We start from the raw sequence: 27,853 nt of genomic DNA on the forward strand, positions 1-27,853 counted from the left end.
ATAAAACATCAAAACCACAAAAGTATTTTCTTTAATTGCTGAACAATCAATATCTTTCTTAAGAACATTAAACTTAACAAAATCAAGATATATACAACAACAAACAAAAACAATCATGCAATTTATATTAGTCAGTCAAAATAATAAACCAATCATTTTACTTCCGTTATTCATTGTAAATAATAGAAAATGGCCATTTCTGTTAAATAGTCAATGTATATGTTTCCTTTTTCACTTCCAGATAAATTGTCGGTATCTAATTTGTGCTCATTATGGCGTTATGACGTATGTCGTTTTTATCGTCATAAATTCAACTGGAGGGGTTAGGGTCTGATGCCCTTTTTACGTGATGTACGACTACATTTGATTTTCAATAGGATTGTAAAGAAATAACAATCACAATTTTTTTATCATTAATATTTGTGGTGATAAGCTAAACGAACTTATAATCCATTTATATTAAATAATTATCACAATGTTTCAATACAGGTGTATTACAAGTTTTTATGTAACTTAATCAGCACACCCACAAAAAATACTGTAAGCTTCAAAATGTCTTAATTGATTTTTCTATCTGAACTATACAATCAGAAAAAAAGTTATATAGAAATTTCCTCTATACTGTTTTGTTTAAAATTTTAAAAAAAAGCTGTTAATTAATGACTCCGTAGTTATGAAACAGAATGATACCGAACACTTGCTAAAGGCTAATTATATAGGTTTTTTTTCTCAAATGTTGTTTAGAATATATCATTATACTTTCATGTTCAGTACTGACATCTGATTGGTTTAGACGCAGTTGATAATCCGTTCTATTACCCTCAACGGTAGAAACACACATGGCAACGGGATAACACAACGAATTGTTACATGCGCGGAGGGTTCGCCGTTAGATTCACGTCATTTCTAAATAAAAGCAGCAAACATTTCCCTGAAATTAAGACATTCATTAAAAAAAAAATAGTGCCTGTTTTGGAGGGTAACAGTTAAATTTGTCACCCCCGAAACCTATTGTCAATGTCCGCTGTGCGTCCGTGTACAATGGTTTTCTCGGTTTGTTAATTTCAACTGTTACCCTCCCAAACAGGCACAATTTATATAAAGGTTCACAGTTAAAATATATACTGCTTAGACTATTATAAATGAAAACAAAAGAAAGCAAATCCAATGTACAAATTTTAAAAATAATTGTCAATATAAGTAAGACATGGTACAAATATAACAATTTAAACTGACGCGATAATAACAGCCGCATTTAGAGAAGCGATGTTAGATTCTTCAGGATACGGAAAATACAGAAAAAAAACATTAAGCTTAAGGTATCACACCGGTAGTCGACCAATCAAAATGAATTTATTCGATAGTATGTTTATATATACTTCAGAATAATCTTGTCAACAGAAATATAAACTGAATTTTAACAATTTTTGTTTTACCTATATAGTGTTATATTGTGAAAACAATTACAGGTGTGATACCTTGAAACATAGTTATGATATTTATACGGATGAACCAAACACGTCGACTTCACATAGTGTGAGGGCCTCAGTTGTCTTTGAGATCTTTACGAATCTCCCCTGAGGTAACGTTGGACAGTCGATGACGACTAGCTGTGACGCAGTACCGGGGCCAGCAAAGACACCACAGGGAGTATTGACGTCTGATTCAATCAGCCCTACGGTGACGGTAACATTCCGAAGTCGGTTTGAAACATCTAGAATAGTGAAAAAACATCATAAAAATAAAATAACAAAAATAACACTTCAAGAAATGCATTTTTCAAATTTTAATAATTCATTTTCTCCTTATATTACTCTTATCCATGTTATATTGGAATATGAATGACTTCACATCGAATACATTTTAAACAAATTAAAATTGATAAGTAATAAAATTCTTCCTGCAAAGAAAACAAGAAACAAAATGATAACTTTACTTTTACGCTAAAGATTCAATGATTTTGTCGAAATGATAGACCATTACTGCAAAACTAATAAAACCACATTGTATCCATACATTATATATCTATTTTGCTATGCTGTTACTTTTTACACTTACCTCCGTATTGATCTTTTCCTCTGTTGAGTATTCTGACAGATGTGATGGTATACACAGTCAGTAGATCCACCCTCCACCAGGGATTTTTGTCGCCACCCCTTGTGTGTGTACACTTGTCATGGAAAATGTCTGTACCTCTGTTGCCGTCTACTGCATATTCAGCCATATAGGACTGATATGTTGACGACTGTTCCGTATGTTTGCCCAATGCAAGACCTAGCAGAACTGTCAACGATATTACAGATGTGTAGGAGTAGAGCATATGATTTTTAAATATTATGTACATCCACCCCCAACCCCAAAGTCAAAGCCCATACTTTGGTGGACATGAAATATACTATTTTGGTAGAGGACTTCCTTGTTTACATAATTTTTAATTTAGTAATTAGGTCTTTCCATCTTTCAAGTGAAAGACCTTTTGTATTTCTTATAAGTTTCTTTTTTATCTTTTTTCTAGGACAGCTTTTTTATTTCTAGAAACATTGAAACATTTTTTGTCTTTATCTTTTTGACTATTAAAAGTTATGGTATCAAATTACCCTTTGCTTGAATACTCCCAGAACTTGCAAAGTTATTGCCCTTCTGTACTTAAAGCTTGTTATCGCTACTCCTCTGAAACCATAAGTGATAGAGACTTTGAAGTCCAATGTCTTCAGTACACTTGGAGGGTTCTTCAATCTATCATATCGAAAGGATCTGAAATCCCCTTCTAGTAGTTATTGCCCCTGACAGCATTTAGATTTGCATATAACCACTTCTAACTTTTTTTACTATCAATCATAAAGACGGACTCCTAGAGATTCGAGTGTCTACCCCGGCTGAAGAAAATGACATAAAGGTCAAGGAAGGTCATTTTAAAATATTTTAACTAATGAGTTTTTATTTCTCCTTTCGCAGTACAGTTAAGGCGGCCACTAAAAATATAGGCAAATTTTTGTGATGAAAACATGTATACTTTAGTTCAACTGGTATATTCTTTTTGAAATCAATCACAGTTACTCAAATGCAATATTTTTCTAATATATCTATATATAACAGTACAATATTTTATGTTCATAGTGGTCATGTGATATGGTAGTCGCATGGTACAAACAGATGACTGCCGCCACGAGAAAAGGGTCCTTAAGGTCAAAATTTCACAAACTTACTTTTTTGTCAATTCCGATTAGTCAACTCTTTCTGAATACAAATATACACAGATATCCAAGATCTTGTGTGTTTTAAGCATTTTATGCAATTTTAGTAAGACATGTTAACACCAATTTGACGTAGCTGGTCGAAAACGTCACGAACGTCAAATTTTGTTTTGCATTAATTTTTTTTCTTCTATCCTTCCTTTAAGATCGTCTTTAATTGTTTGAAGTAGAATTAATTAATAATTTTCAATTCTAGATTTCTTACAATTTTAACAAAGGAGAGAAAAACATTTTGAATATCCAGATATAGTTTAAGTTCTCCAGCTAATCCAGATACACTTCCGACAAATACAACCTCCCAACCCCCCGAAAATAAGATAAATAGATAGATAAAGGATACTCAAAGAAAACAAATATCAACTTCTCCCCGGCCTTTAAATGCATCAAAGTTATTTAACTGCAGAGAGGAAAATTGGCAAACATGTAACAAACAAAGATAAAGGTTGTTAAAGTCGATGCCTGTGTTTCCACAATATTGGGGCATACACAAGTTTTCTTTTCAAAAAGAAAAATATTTATTCTTTTTGATCAACCTTTTGCTCCGAAATTTTATCGCATATTTACTGATATTACTCTTTAAGTATCTTTTTGAAACAAGTTTAAAATCAATAGCCGTTTTTGAAACTCGGAAATCATATGGTGTTGAATTAAATTTTTTCCCGATTTCTCTTCTTTTTTATACGTTATCAATACTTAATTCTTATGAAATTACCGGTGAAAAAACGGCTTTGACAGTCTCACTGAAAAGTTCCAACTACAAAAATGTGGAGAAAAGATTTTAACTAAAATGGCATCTTATTTTTATAGATTTAAATTAACATCTACTTAGTATGATTCCCTCTATTTCTGGAGAAAATTGATTGTAACTCACAGCTGAGATGTATAGAAACTGAAAGGATTGAAATCTCCTCGGTCCAGTTCTAACCACGCAGTTTATCGACCGGTCGAAATCTTCAGCAACCTATAAGAAATATCACGGATTTCCAATTTTCCATTTAAGACGCTTTGGCTACAGCTTTCATCTAACGTACTGGTGTACATTAACAATAATTTAGCGATTTTGCTTACTTATTACGATCAATTCAATTCATCAATTTTTTAAAAGAAAGATGTAAATATAAACAATAAAATGCTTTCTTCGGTGATACATGCGAGCTATAGAGATAGCCACATTACAAAACGCAGGTTAAGTTAATTTCTTCGGTATTTATCGCTACCTATTGTTTATGTTTATTGTTTAAATATACTCGTACACACCTGATTAAGTGTATCAAATACGACAGACCAACAAAATACAACTACAACACCCCCCCCCCCCCCCCAAAAAAAAAGTACTGAATCTACAATTCTTTTCAATAGCTTTGTAAGTTCATGCGTACCGCTGTATTTCTCTCTCTCTCTCTCTCTCTCTCTCTCTCTCTCTCTCTCTCTCTCTCTCTCTCTCTCTCTCATAAACATTGACTTAAGTATCATCAAAATTTGTTTCTTGTATAAATAGAAAAGATGAGAAACCACCATCTATGAAGATAAATTGTACGTCCGTGCATGTTATTAATTGTAAGTGTCGCACATTTAGTGTTTTAATTATATTTGTCGATAAACATGAATTGTTTATTTATAAAACGGCAATTTTATCGACTTGATATCAAAAGTATAGTAGTATAATGACTGCATTTACAAACCTGTTTAAATTAAGGAATTTTGAATCATGTACGTTACTGATTTGAGATGAATATTAGTAACCATTTAAAAATGCTAGAAATCCATGAAAATGTGATGAGTTTTCAGGCATTTTATGATTGATTTTTTTTATTTTACGTAAAATAGCTCAAAAAGTACACAAAACACGTGGATTTGGGTTGTTAAATTGCACAAGAAAATAAAATATGTTGTGCTCAAATGATACACAAGTTTTTTTCTTTCGTGCAGGCGGATATAATTTTATTTTGTGTCATTAATGGCAATTTACATGAAAATGTCACTAAGAATCAGATTTTTCCATGAAATTGAATGCGATATACATGTATCAGAGTTGATTTTTACGATGTGAAAAAAATTCTTAAACTTTTTGAATCCGTAACTTACGTGCGTTTTAATTCGTTAAATAATTTCAAAATTTGATCGCAAATTCTATAGTAATAAAATTATGCGAGAATTTATTTTGTATATTGGTCGTAGCACTATAATTGAAATTGTTCCTTCTTATTCTGACTTATTTGATAAGTGGTGTAGAATCGTCTCCCGTGAGGTGAACTTATGATTTAAAAAAAATCTTTTGAAATATTTGACCTCTATTATTTCACAGTAATTACTGCGCAGATAACTGTTTGATTTAAAAAATACTGCTTTGCATCGATTCGGTATGTCTCAGCCTTTAACCCCTCCTATCAACAACGAGTATGCAGTGTAGTTTTTGTTTTTCACTTTCATAAATCATACATGTATTGCTAATGTAAACTAAAGTTGTACAATTTTACTCAGAATACGTTATAAATCAGCGAGGCGGGCCGTTGGTTTCCAACGATGATTTATAAAAATAAAAGTGATATCCCAATTAGAGCTTATATATTTTCATCACACACTAGAATGGAGAATGTGGTGTTTAAGTTTCAAAGCTGATGCAAAAGCAGCATTTAAATGATATTTCAGCATCAACTTGTGTGCAATATTACGCGTTCGAAATGGAAAGATATTGACGTTACATGTGTAAATTTCATTTATTAAATGTTTTTTTCTTAAATCAACATGTACTATTTGATTGAACAAGAATAGAATTCCTAGGTGTCCCGCCAGTCAAGCAGTATACTATTATACTGTATATTGGAATATTTTCAAACATTCAGGGCTGTTCCAGAATTAAATGTGTGGGGAGGTTGGGAGGAACATTTTTTTTACCCCCACCACCCATTTTTTCTATTTTTCCTGTCGCAAATATATCCAAATTACTACAATCTAAAAAAACTTGACCAAAGTATTAGTGGTATAAATACTTGGTATAAATTTAATGAAAATCCGTCAAAATTTGTAGGACTGAGAGCGCTTACAAGGTCACAAAGTCCCATAACTCCAACAAAAAATATCGACCAATGCTGATCTTCGAACTTGACCAAGGTAATAGTGGTATAAACATTTGGTATAAATTTAATGAAAATCCGTCAAAATTTGTAGGCATGAGAGCGCTTACAAAAAAGTGTGATCAATTCTTGTCCAATTAAAATGACATAAAGGTCAAAGGTCGATAGGTACATGTAATATGTTTTGAGATTAAATCTCTTTTGTTTAGGGTGATACAGAAAATCGTTTCATGGATGTAGTAGGACATTTTTGGATATTTCAAAATATAACCCTTCAGTCCTTTCTTGAAAAAATTATAGAGTTACTGCCCCTATTGTACAACATGCTTGTTACCGCTACTTCTCATAAACCGTTAGAGGTAGAGACTTGAAACTTTATTTTATGAAATCAGTAAATTTAGGAGCCCCTTCAATCTATTCGTACAAATGTATAGAAAAGGCCCAAAGCCCCCTTCTAGCAGTTATCGCCCCCGCAAATTTCCTAGTTTCGCTAAAAACACTGCAAATTTTTCAACCTTACATAATAGGGCAATCAGACCACATTAAATTGAAATTTTGACCGTTACCAGTCATTATGATCTCAAGGTTAAGGTAAAAAAAAAATTAATTTCATATTTTAGTTTTTGATTTAAGAAACAACTAACGCAGAAACAATGTTTTATTGATTATATTGAAACAAAGCATTAAAAAATAATGAGGTGGAAAGACCTCTAATTGTTCGAGAACAATTAGTCTACTAGTTATGAATAAAGTTTTTACAGATTCTTGGAAACAGAGAAGATGATTTTTAAACATTATATGCATTCAAACTCGGTGACCATTTTGACCCAACATTACAGTCAACACTCATATCCGGAGGGACATGAAATATTTAACTTTTATAAAGGGGCTTCCTTGTCTACATATTTATGAATTCAGTTTTTTAAGGCATGGAGCTAATACCCGGCAGTCTACTCGCGATCGTCTAGATTGGTAATAGTCCAGAGTTTTCCTCTTTACCGCCTTCTAAATGCGCAAAGAAATGAGTTCTTTAAAGTATTAAAAGTATTTCAATATTTTTGTTCCATTTATTTAACTCAATTCTGTACAAAAAAAAACATTTTGCCTCCCTGGTTCTTGACAACTTATCGCATAAGTATATACTTAATAAAGAAATGGCCGTTGAATACCATAAGGTGTAAAATTCACTAAATATCATTTTAGTTTATCGCTTACATTTAAATTGGATACTGTGCCCGATGGAATAACATTTAATATGTCCTTTTTTATTATCGGTCACGGTTTCCAACAAAAAAATGAAAGCGATAAAGGTATCTAGTGGTTTTATTTCAGTAAACATGACTTGGTCGATCATTATCGATAGTACGTGGTGTGGATTTCTTTGTAAACAGCAATATTATAGGTTATCTTGTTCAAACGGGAATTTGATTAAATTAAATTGTGTTTTATTATTATAATTAAGGACACACTGCTAATGTGTTATATCTTCGAATTCAAATAATTAACCTTGCTCAAAGACTGTTCAAAGCAGAAAGAAATTAAAATAATTTGAAGTTTCTTCAATTTTTGTAACCAAGATGGGTCATTGTATAATGAATGCATCACTTCCTAGGATATAAGAAAATATACTGAGTTTTTATTCAAAGCAGCACAAAACATAATTCATTTACATTATTTGATATACGACTATTACTACAGAAATTCAAAGTAATGATATCTATTTAAAAGTAAGTGTCAGCTCGACGCCTTTGAGGCCGTTCCAGCCTTCGATTCTTACAGCCACATGAGAGTAAGAGTAGAGAAGATTTTTAAAGTTAGTTTTATAACATGTGTGAAAAATGACTCAAGAAAATTACCACAAGTTTTATGATACATATATTATGTAAAAGATTTCAAACGAATGCTTTGTTATAGAAATAAAAGAAGACACGGGGAGGATACACATGTATGCATGTAAGGGTATATTTAAGTGATGTGATGCTTTAATTATGATAAAATTATTTTGATGTATATGGTATCGGAGAAGGTTTCTTATTAATCATCAACTGACTGCAAAAATATTAGGTAAATATGTTATTCTAATGGAAAACCTTTGAATCTGTGTTAAATAGAGGTATGTGAAAATGATGGGTTCACTTACATGTAAATGACCATATTTTTTCATAAACCTCAATGGAACTGGCCATTATTAATCTGCTTTTTCTCAAAATTGGAAAAGCTTTTTAATTCGAAGACAAAATTTCTTTTCAAAGAATATTAGTGTTAGTTAAAAAAAGCAAATATTTTTGAAAATTTGAGAGTTGCTGTTCTGGAAGGTTATGAGTGATTCAAAAAATCCTGAAATGGTTTTTAATACATGTAATTAACCTTAGTGAGAAGGATGTCTCTTGTTCAAATTGATATGCAATATGTAGGCCCCTAATGTTAAGAACATGAGAATCGGAGGTTAATTGCGAAACTTGCAGCTATGGCTACACAGTGAAATTGGAAGTTAAAGACTGAAGGTGAAATAACACGAGAAGTGGTATAGTAAACTATATACCGGTATTTTCTGACATGTGATGGTGCAACATGCACATGTTAAATGTACCGAAGGTCAACTCTTTGCAGGGAATAAGTTGCGGGAGGTCTATAAAGCCGAAATATCATTAAAAACTGGCAACGTATGAAAAGATTGAAAACTCAGAGAAACCACTACATGTATGTAGAAAACTTTACTCATGCTGACTATGTATTTTTCTCAAAAATTGGTGTTTGGCGGTATAAGGAGTGAATTAAGGTCTTTCGATTGTCGCATGACGTCATCGGGAGCATTCCGGACTAATTAAACGTTATCAGCTTTATCATTAGTAAAATGTGAATATTGGTTTTGGCAATATTTAATCATTTCAGACATATTTTTCAGCACATTTTAGGTTATTTAATGTGACAATTATCACAGGATGAATGACCATCTTTAAGTTCTCCTTAAAGATAGCTTAAAGATGCTTAAAGGTAGCTTAAAGACGATCTTTAAGCCACCTTTAAGCTATATGTGTTGCTCAAAGATGGCTTAAAGAAAGCGTAAAGATTGCTTAAAGGCAGCTTAAAGACTATCTTTAAGGCATTTAAGCCACCTTTAAGGACAACTTATAGGTCCTTAATGTCCAAACTTCTTTAAGCTACCTTTAAGGTACCTTTAAGCCACCTTTAAGCCATTAAAAAATATTTTAATTCAATATTGTGCTAAATTTACCAACAAAATATATTAACTATATGATAATGATAGAAAAGGTATTAAAAACGGTTTTTGTTCTAGAAAATGAAATGAAAAAAAATAAATAATCAAATCGCCAAAGACGAGGATTGAACCCGGGACTCGTTTACCAGCATCACCTCGCTTCCCCTGCGCCACGGCTACTTGCATATATAGGGAGGTTTTTATATTCTATATATCAGTGGATATTGAATCAATGTATTCAATGTGTATTTTTTAATTTGAAAAGATTTTGACTTCCATTCAAATTGTAACAATCAATCATATCTAATTGATAATTCATCAATTCCATTCAAATTGTAACAATCAATCATATCTAATTGATAAATTACATGCATGCATATATTTAGAATGAAATACGGAACGTGGTTTTCAGTGAAAAAAAAGAAGATTTACCATAATGGAAACCGTTAGGCTTATTTAGTAAATAAATTTAAACCGAGTAGATAAACGTTCATCTAATTCATAGCTAAATGAAATGCAAGGAAGAAGATGAAATCATTTCTTTTATTAAATGCATTGAAACTATTAGGGTATTAGTTCTACGCAATTTTCCCGGTTTTCATGATCATGGCGCCGTTCCAGTATGTTTAAACATTTACTTGTATACATGTTTTTAGACTTATCTATCAATTCTATCAACAATATTACCAATAACGGGTGACGTATTTACTGCATGAGGCAATTGCAAATGATGTATACATATACTTGTACATACAATTGGATGATGTACCAGGCCGGGTATGTGACATATTTACTCTTATACATATATTTAAACAATTAACCCCTATTTATGATCACAGGAATTAATTAGCCTCTAGATTTTACTCTTACATACATGTATTTTTAATTTGTAGACGTAACATTTTTAAAACACAGAGTTTGGAAATAATTCTTTGAAAATGAATTACAAATGTAAATAAACTTTTATTCACTAGAATTATCGTATACACGTACATACTAAGATTCAACGCCTTTAGAAACACTGACTTGCACCTGGGCACACGACACACCTGTTGTGTATATCTTGTATATTCTGTGTTAGTTCCAGGGGTTTTCTTAAGTTGGACAAACAATAGACTCTAATTAGATATACACAAACATCCACCTGGGCACAAGACACAACTGTTGTGTATATCTTGTATATTCTGTGTTAGTTCCGGGGGATTTCTTAAGTTGGACAAATAATAGACTCTAATTAGATATACACAAACGAACAAAACTATGTCTAGACAAAAAAGCAGTAATATCCTGCCCGATATAACAAAGGCAGTTGAGAGTATTTTCATCTTTAACATGTATCTAGCAGATCTAGAATTAGACCTAGAAATAATTAAAATTGAAAAAAAATCATGCAGTTTTGGTTCATTATCTTTATTTTGAATAACCGGATGAACTAAGAGAGAGAGAGAGAGAGAGAGAGAGAGAGAGAGAGAGAGAGAGAGAGAGAGAGAGAGATTTCACCGATTAATTTATAATAGGAAACATAATTAAATATAATTTCATACACAAAGGACTATGTGTGGTATGGTCAAATATCTGCCCCCGATTTCAACCAATTTTTAAATAGTATCGTATAAAAATGAAATCTTCACAAATCATTGTAAAGAGGATGCCTATAACTTTAATCTTGATTTTAGTCATCATTGCTCACTCGCTGTTTATCTATGACGTCACTTAAATGACCTAATTCCCGCACATTTGCAAACAAACGAAGATATTCTCATTTTTGCTCTATATTTTGCATTCGGAAGTATAGAGCGCAGGTCTGCTCAAGTGCGATTTTAACATATGTTTTCTTCAGATAGTTATACATATTATACTAAAAAATGGTACTTGAGCAAGCCTGCGCTCGATGTTTCCCAGTCGAAAAACCATCGGAAAACACCCATATCTTGCTACAAAACATCAATTTATCAAAATAATGCAATATTCATGCCGTCATTTCTACATTATGACGTCACTGTGGTGATAACATTTTACACCTTTATTTCCAATATGATTTTTTACTATCTTTCACCTTATTTTAACGCTCTTTCTAAGACTTTGATTTTGGGAGGCAAACATTGCATAAAACCGCACTTAGTCCTTTAGATACAGAGACTGCGCTCACCCCTACAATAATTTTGAATAATTTTGAAAAAAAAAATTATAAAGAATTTTATAACGGCAATCTGTGTCCATCGGAGCGGTGTTGATGATAGCGATATGTGTTTTATGGCACGAAAAATAAAACCGCCTGGAACATCCCCTCCCCTTCCTTGGAAATTATATCATCACTCGGATCACCCCCTCCCCTCCCTATAAAAGAGCTTTTGCATTTAATACATGTTTTTATTGTTCAGTTTGATCAAACCTGACTTAAAGGTAGCTTAAAGATGGCTTAAAGGTGACTTAAAGAAGTTTGGACATTAAGGATCTATAAGCTCAGCTTAAAGGTGACTTAAAGGTGGCTTAAAGATTGTATCTCCTTTAAGCCACCTTTACGCCACCTTTAAGGACTTGCTTAAAGATTGTTTTTCGCCCTGTGTATATTTATTGATTTAAATAGTTGTTTTAAATGGATTCGCGGAATTCAATGAAAAACTGACAAAACCGTATGAAGCAGTCATGTACAGACACCATACATTAACATTTTTTACCCCGCTTGGTATGTTTTTCTTTGCATAATTTGATCGGATATATAATAATTTACAAATGTTGCAATTTTGAGTGGGTTTGGGCCTATAGAGATTTTGAGATGCCGACATGTATTTTTCAAGGTTGAAAGATAGGTTTAAAATGCACTGCAAATGCCATAATATACATACTTGCAAGTTTTAAAGGCCTTAAATTGATAATATAAACACGAAAGAGGATTGTGATTAACTTCAGTAGGATTCGCTTTAATACATGTGTATGGAAATCAGATAAAAAATCAGTTAAGTTGGGGAGCAGTTGTCGCAATACAGTAAAACACGGTTATAGCGAATACGCTTACAATGAATTGACGCCTACAGCGAAGTGATTTTCCTTCCCCATGACTATAAAAAATGATGTAAACTTGATGGATATAACGAATTTCGCTTATAACGAAGTAAAATCACCCGTCCCTGGCACTTCGTTATAACCGTGTTTTACTTTAATTGCTCTAATGGTGTACCTGTATTAGCTCCCACAACATGAAAATATATTTGCAACATATCCATATTATAGTTCAATTGGACTGTTTACATATAACTCTTCAATTTTAAACAACAATTACAAAGATTAAATTAAACCAAAAAACATCAAGGGTGGAGAAACCTTAAAGGTATTTATGCTGAATTGAACAGATGAAATTCTAGTTACAGAGTTCCAAAGACACACATTCCCTGGCTAAAAAAAATAGCTTCTGTATCAAATAATAGCTAGTAAGTACTCTGACTAAAATCTCTTATCATTGTATTTAACATAAATATATTAAAACAGCTATATAATTGTGTTATAAGTATAATATATTGAAGGACAACTAGTTAGCCTACCTCGAATACAATGGACTTTTTTACTGGAGAGCGTCACACACAGATCGTCAGTAGAGCATGACAGACATTCATCTGGAATATGGCCAGTCTACAAGAGAATCAGGGTGCATGATTTTTGGGGAAAAGATAAGAGAGGGACCTTGTTCAGATAAGCAGGCACACTAAATCTATCGTAAATATATGCGAGCGCTCTCGAATACTTGCTCTACTGTGCTTACCTCAGGTGCACATCATATACATGGCATTGTTTGCTATTTGTTTAAAGCAGGGGCGGATCCAGGATTTGAAGTGAGAAGGGTGCCAGTTTTAGGTAGGGGATTTTTATAGGGTAAAAAAGAAGTATTCAAATGGAGACTTCGGTGATATATCTTCTCGTGATTATACTTTAAACTTTATACTATGATATCTATCTATCTATCTATCTATCTATCTATTATTACTTATTAGGTTAGTTGCTGACTCACTACGGAAATATATTGGGTTGATCAATCTCATAGATAGCGAGGCAAAGCCGAGCCTTCTATGAGATTGATCAACCCAATATATTTCCGTAGTGAGTCAGTAACTAAAATAATAAGTATTTTGTTTTCCCGAGGACTATCAAACGACATATTTATTATAACAAATAACGATGATCTATACGCAAAGCCATGTACAAGATGCCTAACATCTCGTCCAATTTACTCATTTAAACTCTTCAAAATTTTCAATCTCACCTTTCATATACTCTTTGAAAATCTTTGGTTCACCCATGTTTACTTACAATGTTTTGTTGCTATTCAATTTTAAATGTTTTCTCCCTTTCCTCTGCAGAGACTTGAGCAAATTTCGACGCTGCCATTTTGTTCTGCTCCAGACAAAACAATGTGACGTCAATATTCTAAGGGGAACTACTATAATTTTAAAGAATTTCAAAGGGCAACTACTCCAAATACTTTAAGAACGTACGGCATGCGCTTTTAGTATTAAATACTATGAAATGTCGAAATGAGTAAGCGAGGCGTCGGCGTATGACGGTCATATTGCCTAATATTATTTCTCATCGAACAAATATAGAGATATATGAGGCGATCACGTGCTATGTTTAAACCAATGAAAGTGTGACATTTCAGTCTGAGGGAGAACAAATATATATATATATATATATATATATATATATATATATATATATATATATATATATATATATATATATATGAATCTAGTCGATGCCTATAAACCTACTTTGTGGTAATGACATAAAAAAAAAAATTGTATAATCACAGTAATTCCTATTTCCTAAACTAAATCTGAGACAGATACATAAGGGATAAAAACCACCTTTTGCAGGTTAATTGAGCAAATAATGTGTAAAACTCAGTTTCGTTTAACGTGTAAAAGACATTTTGAATAGAAGAGGGAGAGAGAAAAAGAGAGAGAGAGAAATGTAAAGAATGAATTGCATGTACCTGATCGAGTTCAATTCTAACATAGTTCGATTTTAATTCCGTTTCGTTGATGGCCGACACGAGATCACACAGTAGTTCCTGTTTCTGGTAGTTGACTCCCCGACACAGCTTGGGTCTGTGTCTACATTCCCGGACACACTGCTGTTGTCCAATGATTCCCACCACCCGTACAAAAGAACCACGGTACCTCTCATCATGAACAACGGCAGCTGTCGCTCTTTCGTATAATGATACCAAACAAAGCAGTACTGTTGTAAATGCCACTTCTTTCAAAAATTTACGAATCAGAGAGCTAACCATTCTGTGCTTGTTCTAAAGAATGAAAACAGTTCAATAATACTGTTTTTTTTGCTGACAAATTACAGCATTTAGTAAATACCAACAGCGTATTATCTTACAACTGGTAACTGATATTGATTAGTTTCTTCATGGCTTCTTATACAATTCATTATATACATATTAGGAAGTTTTCTAAAATACATTGTAACTGTCGTTAAACGGTTCGGAATATCAGATCAGGAAGCACACGACCGGAAATTTTCTTTAAGAATGATCAACGTTATCAACTGGATGGGATACTTTATTTTTAGTCCTCTGTTTTTTCTATGGGGATATTTTTCATTATATTTTAATCCCCTTTTTGTTTAATTTAAATTCTTACATGTACCAAAGTACCTGCTTAATATTTGCAAAAAAAAACCACATTCTAAAGATGGTTGTCTTTTGTGACTTGAACAACAGCACTGGTGTTATATATATAATTGTATTCACTTGATTTCCAGCTGGTCATAAATTCCCAAACCATTGCAGGCTCCACTCTAGACAACGTTTATGTATGCAACATACCACAATTTAAAAGTAAATTTGTTTTCATTTTCCGTTGCATATGCCAATTTTTATATACATTTACATAGATAGGAGTTCAGAAAACAGAAGGAAAGACACATCTGTAACATCAAACATTAACGCCCATGCGATGGTGAAAAGAAATAAGCACCTTAGCACATTAACAACAAATACTAGACATTATTAAACCAGTTGTTGGATTTGAAGACGACTTCTTCACATCACATTTTCCATTACCCTGTGTACCTTTAATGAGAGCAGTATTCTAACACCTAAAGGAGTGGATATGTGGTGTTACAATTACAACACACTTCATTTTATACAGTGATAACACCCCCCCCCCCCCCACTTCCCCCGAAAACACTCTTGATTCGCGCATGTATCCCTTTTTACACTCTAAAAAAATGCCTTTTTTTCTTAAAAACATTTATATAAACTGGTAAAAAGTGTTTCAAAAATTCATTTTACACCTTGCATAATTGACAAATGATAATAGCTAGTGAGATATGGCCCGAAAGAACATGCGAAATCATTAACAGATCGACAGATATAAATATAAGTGAACCACTCTTATGAAAGATGTGTCTTGCCCCCACCCCACCCCACTCCCCCTCCTCCGACATCCCACCCCACCCCACCCCTTAAATAACGAGGAATTCAGAGAACAATATCCTTCAACAAACCAGGTATAGTGCAGGCCATAGAAAAGTAGCCACAGCTGTACATTGGTATAACAGCTATTTTAGTTTGGTTATCGAACAAATTACGTACGTGAACTTCAAATAAGTATTTACAAAAGTGTGTATTTATACCGTATGTTGATCAATAATATATATATATATATATATATATATATATATATATATATATATATATATATATATATATATATATATATTTATTTATTTATAAACACAGCAATTCTATAATACGCGCGAATATAACATGTTCTAAAATTCATATAATAATTACAAACCATAAACTTATCTTTGGTATAAAAACTATTATGTCTTTCATTAAGGTTATACTCTAAACTCTAAATATCTTCCTGAACAAATCATTTTGAAACAGTCACTTAACAGAATATTTCTATTACTTCGAGTTCATTTCTACTATTCTTTTAGTCAAGCCAATAAGGCTATTCAATGAGAGTGAAAGAGAGAGAGGAGAGAGAGAGTATACACCGCAGATTCGGGAAATGGTAATATTTCCGTCGAAAATATTTCTGTGAACATGCTTTAATTTTTGATCGTGATATTTCAGTATGCATAACTTTTTTAAAATTTAAATTCGGTTTTTTTTTCTTTAGCAAAGTCATTTGCATCTTTATTGATTTTATTGAATTACATGAAATAGTATTTTATGAGTAGATTATTTTAACCCCCATCCATCAAAAACATATCGGTTTTCCGAAAAATCATAGTATCAGTGCAATTACCTGAATTATCACTTTTCTTTACGGTAAAACATAGCTTTTGCAAAGTTTTGATTGATGTACAAGTAATAACGTTTATAAATCAATATTCAAACCTATTAGTTTCATTTATAATTCAGAGCTGCGTTAAACAAACAAAGACGCCCACATTAATGAATGGTAATTACTCACCAACTAATCAATGACTTATTTTAATGGATGGAAATTATAATTATGGGAATTGAAATATTTGTAAACAAATAGTTTTATGTCAATTTTGGTCTTTAAAGATCAATTTACGATGCCGTAAATATTTAAGACTTTGTCTTAAATCCTTTTGTGAAATGCAGCCCAAGGCTCTCTTAATTACAACCCTTACATTGCTTCAAGGTGATTTATTTTATTGGATATACAGTCAGTTCAAGCATATCTTTTACAACATAGCATTAATTGAAATCTCATAGCATAGCATTGTAATCTCACTTCATAGCATACAATCTCATTCGTCATATCATACCATGGCATAGCATACAACATAAATTTTTTTTTTTTCGAAAGGATAAATGTTTAACTAAATTACTAATGTTTTTATTCGAAAGAATAAATTTTCACATTGCAGATAAGTGGTACACATGTAAACTTTGGCTTTTTAAAATTTCAATTCCAAATGTGTGGAACTCTTCAATGTATAGAGGCGTTTTTGTGCAAATCTTAATGCCCAAAATAGCATACAATATCATCAAGCCCTTCATTTCAGTTTCTCATAGCAAGGCATACAAATCTCATGGCATTGCATTGAAATTTCATAGTATATCATTAAAACCTCTTATCGTAGCATAGCATAAAATTGTAAAAGATATGCATGAAATCACTGCACAAGAATGGAGCATTTTGAAATGAATAACTTATAAATCATACAAATTGTTCAAGCAAAATTCTTTAACAGCAATCCTTTGATTTAAAGTGGACATATTTACACGAAATGTAAACACCGTTATTGTCATGGTAACGAATGAACCTAAAACAATTTCTTTTAAGGGGCTCTATATCATTTTAACTCTTGCTGCAAAAAGACAGTTTTGTAGAAATCATGCTACGGGGTGGTTTGAGTCGGTCTCTTGCATGTTGTTTCGGTGTAAAACATTCAAAAACAATTTATGAAAAAAAATTATTCTTATTTACCTAGTATTAAATTTTAAAGGTCTTATAAATGACTAGATGATAACACTGGCAAATTTCACTAATTCCAATGAAGCTGTTATAAAAGCAAATGAGTTATAAATGCGTTATGGTTTTTTTTTTCCACTTTAATTTTCCCGGATTATCACGAGATAGTTCATACTCAATAAAGAACAGCAACAATTAATCATTCAGATGTAAAAATGACTGATTTTTGTTTTATGATATGATAATTAATGAATCAAACTAATAACAAAAAATCTAAGTAAACGACAAAATGCAAGGGAAATGTAGTGGATTACTATTTAGCTAAAATTGCACCTGTTGTCAATGAAAACCGCGCACTTCGTCGCAGAACCAAGAGAGATAACTTTAAATAGTATTACAGCTCTACTACATTGATATATTCAAAACCCATAGTTCCAATATGGTCCAGGACGACAGACGGAAACACATCATCTGATGAACTCCTTAACAGAGTCAGAAGAAGCAAAAATCGAAAAAAAGGTTAAATCAGAGTCTTGATCAGAAATAAACCCCCTTTTTATGTACTTGTAATTAATAAACGTGTATCTTTACTGTCTGTTTAGAAAAAACATCACCGTAGACTTTTTTTAGCTCATCCGAGCTGATAGCTCAAGTGAACTTTTCTGATCACTTTTTGTGTATAAATTAAAAACTATGAGCCTTATAGCATTATTTTATAGCATTTTGGGGAGGGGCTTAAACTGTTTTAGAATCAGCATTATTTTTCTACTACTGTACGCGTAACCAAGAACGTGTTGACTTCCAGTGGTGGTGGGGGTTGTACTAGAAAGGTGGAGATTGTAGACCTACTCTGAAATGCTCAACAATGACATAAATTGTGTTTACCAAACTATAAGAAATATATAAATGTCAAATGAAAAGAATATAGCAGTATTGATATGAGAAATTGCGGACAGATTAGGTCTTCGTTCGCAGCTGCGTCATACTTCAGACGTAATACAAAATTAATACCTGGCCAAGATACAATGTTAGATGTATAAACCTTTAGTAAAAGAGACAAATGCTTTTGATATACTTAAGAGTTTGTTTTTTGATGATTTCTTTGTAAAATACAATTGTTCTCAAGCTATACACATTAAAGTAAATTGAAATACTAATTATCCTTCATATCTCCCAAATTATTATGCAATGAACGTATTTTGTAACTAATACTTTACATGACTGTAGTTGTAAAGAATTTTTTTCAACTTGGAACAACACAAACAAAGCGTTTGTTTATGGTGGGTCTTAGTGATTAATTCTAATTTTTAAAATGTACTGATCTCTTTTCGAAGAAAATGAAAATATCCAACTTTAAACGATTTGGATGTAATATATGGTATGTATTAAATTATATATATTATGGTAAATTGTATGCTACCTAAATGAATGAAGGTTTGATTATGACATAAGTTTATTTTTATAAGCAAGTAATCAATGTAATTGTACACATAAATTGGTTTCAGTGAAGTGTACAGATAACAATACCATCGGTTTGTGTTTCATAGATTTAGCTTCTGAATTAGTGAAAAACAGGCACATTTGATAATATCAAGTTAAGTTTAGGCAGGCAATTGGAAGCTAGAATAAACATTTTTGTTTAATAAGATAAGACCTTGGTATAATAAATACAACCAAAATTGGCTTGGTTATATTCACTGTCTTTCACACACAACTATATATTCACTGGCTTTCACACACAGCTATTTGAAATTATCGCTTTTCCACAAAATCCAACTTAAAGTCACTTCCCTTTGTTGACTCTTCTGTATCAAAGTACCAAACAAAAACGTCACAACAACATGGGAAAAGCCGACGTTGGAAAAAGATAGACCAAAATGGGGTGGAGAAAGCATGTGATTTAAGTTTTTGTGTATTTAGAGTAAGTCTGTAATAGATTGTTGAATATGAAATGAACAATGTTCTATCGGAATTTAGCTTAATTACCGACTTGGGCTGTATTTTAACCTTTTGAAAACATGTGACTATCATGTACAATTAAAACAATTTTGATCAAATGAAACAGACAGATATTTCCTCTACATAAGTTTCGGTAATCTGACATACCAATCCAGCACTCAACCAAGGAAGCTAATGAGTTATCAACTTGCAACATTTATATAGGAATGCAATACAACTTAACACCCCTACCCCGTACTGATGGTGTGGTAGATGGAAAGAACCGCAGTATATACTCTTCCAGAGTGTCAACCCATGATGAGCATAGTTCTGATTATATTCTTTTTCGTACCCACAGCGATTACAGAAATCCATCATTGCCATGCATTTGATGTGGAAGTCAGATCTGATGTCAGTGATGTGGTCTAATTAAATTGACCCAAATTTTCTGGAATATATGTTCAAAATACCAGACCTATATCCCCATTAGGTAGGATTTACTCATTTTGAGAACTCTCATGAACAAGTGAAAAAATTAAGATCATAAAAAAGCCGTCGATGGAGATAGCATGCAGTCCATAGAAGTCCTTATTCCAATTGTCCAAGGTTAGTATATTCACATCCAAATCAAATAATTCTCAACCAATCTTATAGTTTGTTCCAAATTTCATTGCTTGTTGATTTTTTGAATGAATACATCTCATGTCTAAATGTACAGAGTAAATATAAAAATGCAGGCATCATATTTCCCTAGCAAACAACCCCTCCCCCCCCCTCCAAACACCCTCTCAAATTATTACCATCGTCACCCAGGTTCTTCATGTTATTTGCAATGCGAAATCTCAGTGGTTATTATATTTTTTGATTGACAATTTCAGGTTATCTGTTTATTGATGCATAAAGTAATAGAAAATACTCCCCACCCCCCCAAAAAAAATGTTTGTCACCTTTTTTAATTTGTATACTTCTTTTGCATCATGTTATATTTCATACCTAAGTTGTTTTTTTTTTTTTTTGGTTTTTTTTTGCTGATTCGAGCCATCTTAATTAAGCAAACAGTGATGGAAAAAAATTGGAACAGACTTAGTTTAGATTATGTAATATACATGTAAAGTTAACAGCATTAAAGTAAATGTAATTTAGGAATGTTTAAAATGTTTCATTTTATTATTAATTTGCTGTAAATATATTAAAATACAATTGTATGATTATGTGTATGCTGCAGAAATTAATGAGTTTGGCTCTTATCATCACAACAGAGTCTGTCAAAAGGAAGACATAGAATAGAAAATGTGAGTCTATGATTTTAAACAAAATTTATCAAAAAGTGATGTCACATGTAGATATTCCAATCAGCTAATAGTATATTATTTATCATGCAGGGCTCAACAGTGACACTTGTCCAGTTGCTGTGTCCACCTGATTTTGTATGTAGAGATGTCAATCTACACAAACACTTGTCTGTTTTACAATTCATTTTTTCGAACAATTATGATATGATAGACCTCGTTAAATATCATGAAAAATTAAACATTTATTTTTCACTGTATGGAAGAGAAAGAAGATCAGATCAAACTTTAAGAATAAAAACAGATATATGAAATTTCAGATGTTAATTAGTGCCTGCAGCTATTGACTAATATTCCACTCAATATATCTGAGATATTAATTAAAAATCATTTCCTCTTTTTTACTTTTTAATTTTTGTACATGTAAACAAACACTTCAGCATTTTGTTTCTTATTTGATAAAAAAAAAAAAATTGAGTCACATTTGAACATGTCTGTTGTGGTATTCTATGCGAAATACATACATGTATATGATTTTATTCAATGATCCATACAATAAATTATCATACATGTAATATTTTACTTTTACAACATTGCAGAGTGTTGAGGGAAATGATCAGAACAGTCCAGTGAATACCCAGACCAGTCAGAAATACAATGCGAGTTAAACAAACTGAACTCGCTAAAATATTGCGCAATTCAACATTGACTAATTGTCACTTTGTTGTGTATTTTTATTCTATTTTCATGATTTGGAATATATTTTGAATATTTATTTGAAGAATTATTTATTAGTTTTAAAGTAAGTGTTGATTTTTATTTCTGGAGTTGCATTGAAAATATATATAATTTTCCCATTGTGCTGATATTTGGAGTTATCTGCCCTTGATCATACAAAAAAAAAATCAATTTAAGCCTTCTTAGAGTGGTAAAAATCATAATCTTGTTACCTATTCAAGTAGTTTACATATTTCATAATGTCTAAAAACAGAATCTCATGCTATCATTATTTGTAAAGACTCATTTTCTAGGGTTTTCTTGCTTGGAGTTATCTGCCCTTTGAAAAAATATACAGAAACAATTCTTGTAAAGCCAAATTAAATTATCCTGATACATTGAATTTAAATATTTTGAAATAATTAATCCGTTTCTCATTTACTTAAGCAGAAAAAATATTTTAGAGGAGTTTTATGATCAACTAATTGTTAAAAAATATTTTAATTTTTTTTAGGGGAATTGAAAGGTGTCAAATTACTATATTTTGGAAGTAAAACGAACAAAAATGAAAAAGATTACCCCTCTGGTTTTTATAAATAATATGCTATATAAATATGATGTTTTAAAATTTGTAATTGATTTATTTTTTCTTTGCCAGCAATTTTTGGGAGACTTTCAAAAATACAGGGTAAAAAATTGAAATATCAAAATTTAGAAATTTTGGCCATCTGTGAGCCACCAGCCTTAAAATAAACAAGGACATTGAGATGTCCTGTGACGTTGGGTTAACCTTATTTTCCAAATTTAAAAAACTGTGTATTTGGGCCCTAAATGAATGAAATTAGTTACCATGGCAACCAAGCTAATAAGCATTATTTTGATGGTGAGTAATATTATTACTTATTAGGTTAGTTACTGACTCACTACGGAAATATATTGGGTTGATCAATCTCATAGATGGCGAGGCGACACTAATCGGGATATCTTGGGACAGAGTATAGTAAGATTTCACAATATGATTATATTTTCTATGAAAAAAGAGATCATCAATAAGATAACTGATAAGATGCTTTTATAAATGCACTTTTGGGTGTAAACATTTTATTAAACTTTAAGTTGTGGTATTGCATGTACTGTAGCTTCCTAATTAAAGTGTGTTTGACACATAAAGAATCAATGTCATTACACGACAATCAGCCGACTAACGTAGGTGAATAAATAGTCACTTACCTGGGCGATAGTCGGTATAGAGATAGAGAAAGTTTATCCGATTGGATACTATTTTACATGCACATTATTCAGAAGGTCACGCCAATCAAATCTCATTAGTATATGTTTTTCAAGATGCGTTTGTCAGAGTAAGAGTGTACGAGTTAGAAAATGAGCTACGTTTCAGCTGACTGTTTAGTTTGTTATTAAGGACGATGTATACTCAGGGTTTAAGTTCTCAAATCGAATTGTTATAAAGTTCAATGTCACGAGTAAAATATGTTCTAAACACATGTGTTAGCTTATATACACTTGTTTAAACTTCTGTTCACTTCGGGAACTGATTGAATTAGTGAGAACCGAATGGGGGATGTAACTGAGACGAGAAATCAGCACAATTTCGCTTCAGCGAACAGCTTTTCAAGTAGTGATTTACTTTAAAGTGTAACGTTCAGACACATTAATTATTAACGATTCGTGTGTTTTCCACAGCCAAAAATATAAAACTACCGTCACATTTAAAAGAATTGATTCATCACCCAGTTATTGCAACAACGCAGGTCGAAGCAGCTTCCAGAAAATTAGTAAAATCATCGAGGTACTGAGGGCACTTAAGCGAGAAAAAAAATTGTGCTTTGTAATCACCATATTTTATCGATATCACGGTTACTGCATAATTAATTTAATTGTTGGATAAATGAAAAAATTTGACGCAGCAAACTTGTCTAACAAAGGTCAATGAATTTTGTCCACCGGTCAAGTGTTATGTGCAAGACAGTTTGTTTACATCGAAAATACACATGAACTAAAAAATCAAGCCAGTTCTTTTCATTATCTCTGCCAACCGAAATCAACAATTTGATAACCAAAGAATAACAAAGTACTGAAGAACTGGCGGGAGTTGATTTTGTCGATGTTTATCTATTTTAAAATCAATGATATGTTATTTTGCATGACAAGTACATGTACACGTAGTTTCTAATTTGAATTACGCATATTTTTATAATATAAATTTTTGAACTTTTTCGACTAGAATGTCGAGAAACCTCCATATGAATCATGTTAAATAATATCTAAAGATAAAATTAATTCAATCAAAGTATGTATCAGTGGTAAAAAACATTTCTTGAAAACTGTATGGATCCAAGCAATATTGAACTCTAGTCTTGTTCAACCAAACGCTCGGCTGACACAGTAAATCTCCGACAAGGGTTTACGGAGACAGCCGAGCGTCGAATTGACGAAACTATATTGAACTCTGGCGTAGGAATACATACGACTACCAAAAATATTAAAATTGTTCGTACCATTTAAAATCACTATTTTTAAGGTATTTGTAAATAAGTTTCCTTGATAAACAATGCTTTAGCATACATTACATCGAATTCATCAATTATTTTCAAGAACTAAGTCTTGTCAGGAGCAATGATTTGTGCTGAGGTCCAAACACTGTTTCACTTTTGGTTTGTCCGAATGACTGCATAGCAGAGTTGATTAAAATTCAACTCCCAAAAATGATTTATGTTTATGTTTTTTTAAAAGTAGTCTTAATTTCACACAGAGATTTCCACTGATTGTGAATATGATTAAGTTAGGGAATAGCTAGGTAGGATGCCACTCGGCTTTCTACTGGTTGCTAATGGAAAAGAGAAACAATTCCGTAGAATTAAAACAAATTCTTTATTTTTTAAGCGTCGGATGGAAAGTGCCTTAAGACAAAAACATATTTTGAAATAACCTGTAGTAAAACACAGCAATACAAGAAGGCGAGATTGTGTTTACGCTTATAATCTAAGGATCGATAATTCCTCATAAGTATGAAAATGCATAAAGCTTATAAAATTCAAGAAAACTAGAAATCAAAATGTAAACTGAGAGGAAATAACTTACAAATATTACTTAGCCGATGAATGTCTACGGATTCTTAAATTCACCTTCTCACATTGAAGTGTCACTACAGGTTTACAATAATTACGCAGCGAATTCAAACTTTATAACAATAGCATTTAACAGCATAGAAGTTCAATAATAATCAAGTACTGACGTACTGTTGGGAGTTGATTTTATTGATTATTATGAATTTCAAAATTAACGATATGTTATTTTGCCTGGCAAGTAGTTTCTAATCTGTATTTGAATTTCGCACATTTTTATAATATGAATTCGCGAACTTTTCCGACAAGAATTTGGAGAAAACTCCATATGAATCATGTTGTGTAATATTTAAAGATAGAATTAATTTCATCAAACTGTTTATCAGTAATCAAAATGTTTCTAAAAATTGTACACGTCTGGATCCAAGCAATATTGAACTCTAGTCTCGTTCAACCAGACGCTCGGCTGTCTCCGTTAATATCCGACAACCAAGAGAGACTCTCTGCTTGTCGGAGATTTACGGAGACAGCCGATCGAGCGAGGAATTGAACGAGACTATATTCAACTCTGGCGTAGGAAAACATGCAACTACAAAAAACAATTAAATTGTTCGTACTTTAAAAAATCTGACTAATTTCATGGTATTTATAAATACGTTTCCTTTGAGGAACAATGGTACAGCATACAGTACACCGATTTTTATCTATTATTTTTAAAATCTACGTCTTATCAGCAGTGATGATATTTGCTTAGGTCCAAACACTGTTTCACTTTCTGTTTGGCAGAGTAACTGCATAGGAGAGTTGATTAAATCAACTCCCAAAAATCACACATTTAAACAAAATGAAATAAAATTATGTTATAAGTATCATGGCATAATAAACAATGACGCGCAAACCCTTAATAGAAAATAAAAACTAAAATTCTGGATTATAAATGACAGATTTATAGTTCCGCAGAATAATAAGACTTATAATAGTTAATCAATGTTCTTAAGTATTTTAAACAAAACAAACTAAAATTTATCAAAATGAGCAACAGGAAAATATAGCAAAATAATGTAATGAAAATCTAAAATGCTGAAAGTAGATAACATTTCATTCAAACTTCCCACTTGATGAAAAATACAGTTTCCGTACACCAGAAACCTTATGGAAACTGTGCGGAAACTCAAGAAAATTCATGGTTTACACAAGGTTTCCATTTGGAAACCTGAAGTTTACATAGGTTTACGCATTGCGTAAACTTAGGGTGTCCACCATTCCAGGTGGTTTACGCAGTGGAAACTTGCAGAAACATAAGGTTTACTAATTGTTTCCGCAGTGCGGAAACCATAGATAAATTCAATGTTCCGGCAAGTTTCCGCTGCGGAAACCAATCATAAACCTAAAGTTTCCACTGCGGAAACCACCTGCAATGGTGTTCAGCCTAAGTTTACGCAATGCGTAAACCATTAATAAACTTAAATTTTTTATCAATTTTTTTTCAGTACAAAAATATTGTGTAGAATATATATTATATTCTTTCCTGACCAATTGAATCAGATGTTCATATATTGATAAGAAATTAAAGACATTCATCATCAAAGCAATTTTTTGCATAACAATGTTAATGGTAAATTCTCAAAATATACAAGCACTATGTACATTTATGAAATTTCAGATCATAGTACATGTAATAAAATTGCAAATCTATGCAACAAATCTGGTATTAAATATAAAAGTTGTTTATCATATTATTGTCAGTTTCCCATAAATATACACAAAACCTAATAACAATAAATCAATCACACACAAGCATAATAATCTGCAATCTTTATCTTTATCACTTGCAATCTATAGACCAATGCATGTATGATTATTGGACCTGTCTAAAATTGCAGTTTGTGCAATACAATGTCATCAAAAATGTTTTCACTATTTAATGCAAGAGGACATTTGAATTTAAACATATTTAAACATTGTATTTTAAATACACATGTATATACATTTGATTGATTGGGGGGGGGGGGGGGGGCTCAGGTGTCAAAGTCAAATAAGCAAAAATAACTGCAAGTTCCGTCAATTGAACAAAAATCCAAAACGGATTTGAACTCACGATCTACTTTTCACAAGCACAGTACTTAAACCACTTAGTTATGATGATGCACAACCAAATCAATTGATACAAAGAATAAAACAAATCACCAATCACCATCTTGTGACATAATGTCATAAACAGTGTATGTCTATGTGTAGTGGGGTAAGATGCATAGTTTTATAAAGGTTGGAACACAGACGGTTTTTTAAAATTAATGACTGTTTTCAAAACTACAGGGCCAACCTAACAATTCCCTTGATAAAGATTTTCTAAAATTGTGTTAAAATCATAAACAAATATAATTTTTGAAAAAATGAAGAAGAAAAAATCACAAACTCCCATTACCCCATTACTTGTACTAACACACAAAATTATTTGATAAAGGGGTATAACTGAAAAAAAATCATCAGATAAAAACTTATGCACATCTTTAACAACACAAAATTATTAAATTCAAGGGTCAAAATACCCTAAAAAATACTGGAACCAAAATTTACTGGTATTAACTAATATACCCATTAACACATTGTTCCCTAAATATCTAAAAAGTATGAATAGTCTGTGCATCAGTTTATAGAAGTTGTGCTTCTCTGACCCCCCCCCCCCCTTTCGTTTGCCTAATAAAAAAAATCCATCAATGCATATATCATAATTTCTTTCAAATATATACACTATATATACACTGAAACTCCGATACTCATGTTCATTATATATCATAAATACTTTTAGTTGTCTTAAAAATGTGTATGGACAATTAAGAAATGTTGGAGCAATATTAAACGAG

The 27,853-nt window shown here is 31.9% G+C and overlaps 1 protein-coding gene across 1 annotated transcript; it reads right to left on the minus strand.

The window, feature by feature from the left end:
• Positions 1-1,499: 1,499 nt before the first annotated feature.
• LOC128169814 (uncharacterized) lies at positions 1,500-16,004 on the minus strand. The gene is made up of 5 exons (XM_052835877.1): positions 15,972-16,004; positions 14,536-14,847; positions 13,088-13,175; positions 2,059-2,283; positions 1,500-1,714 (listed from the first exon to the last, which is right to left on the minus strand). Exons 1-5 carry the CDS (start codon positions 16,002-16,004, stop codon positions 1,500-1,502), a joined length of 873 nt encoding a protein of 290 aa, XP_052691837.1.
• Between the last annotated feature and the right edge of the window lie 11,849 nt (positions 16,005-27,853).

The sequence above is a fragment of the Crassostrea angulata genome, unplaced genomic scaffold (genome assembly GCF_025612915.1).
Source record: "Crassostrea angulata isolate pt1a10 unplaced genomic scaffold, ASM2561291v2 HiC_scaffold_223, whole genome shotgun sequence".
NCBI classification, from domain to species: domain Eukaryota; kingdom Metazoa; phylum Mollusca; class Bivalvia; order Ostreida; family Ostreidae; genus Magallana; species Magallana angulata.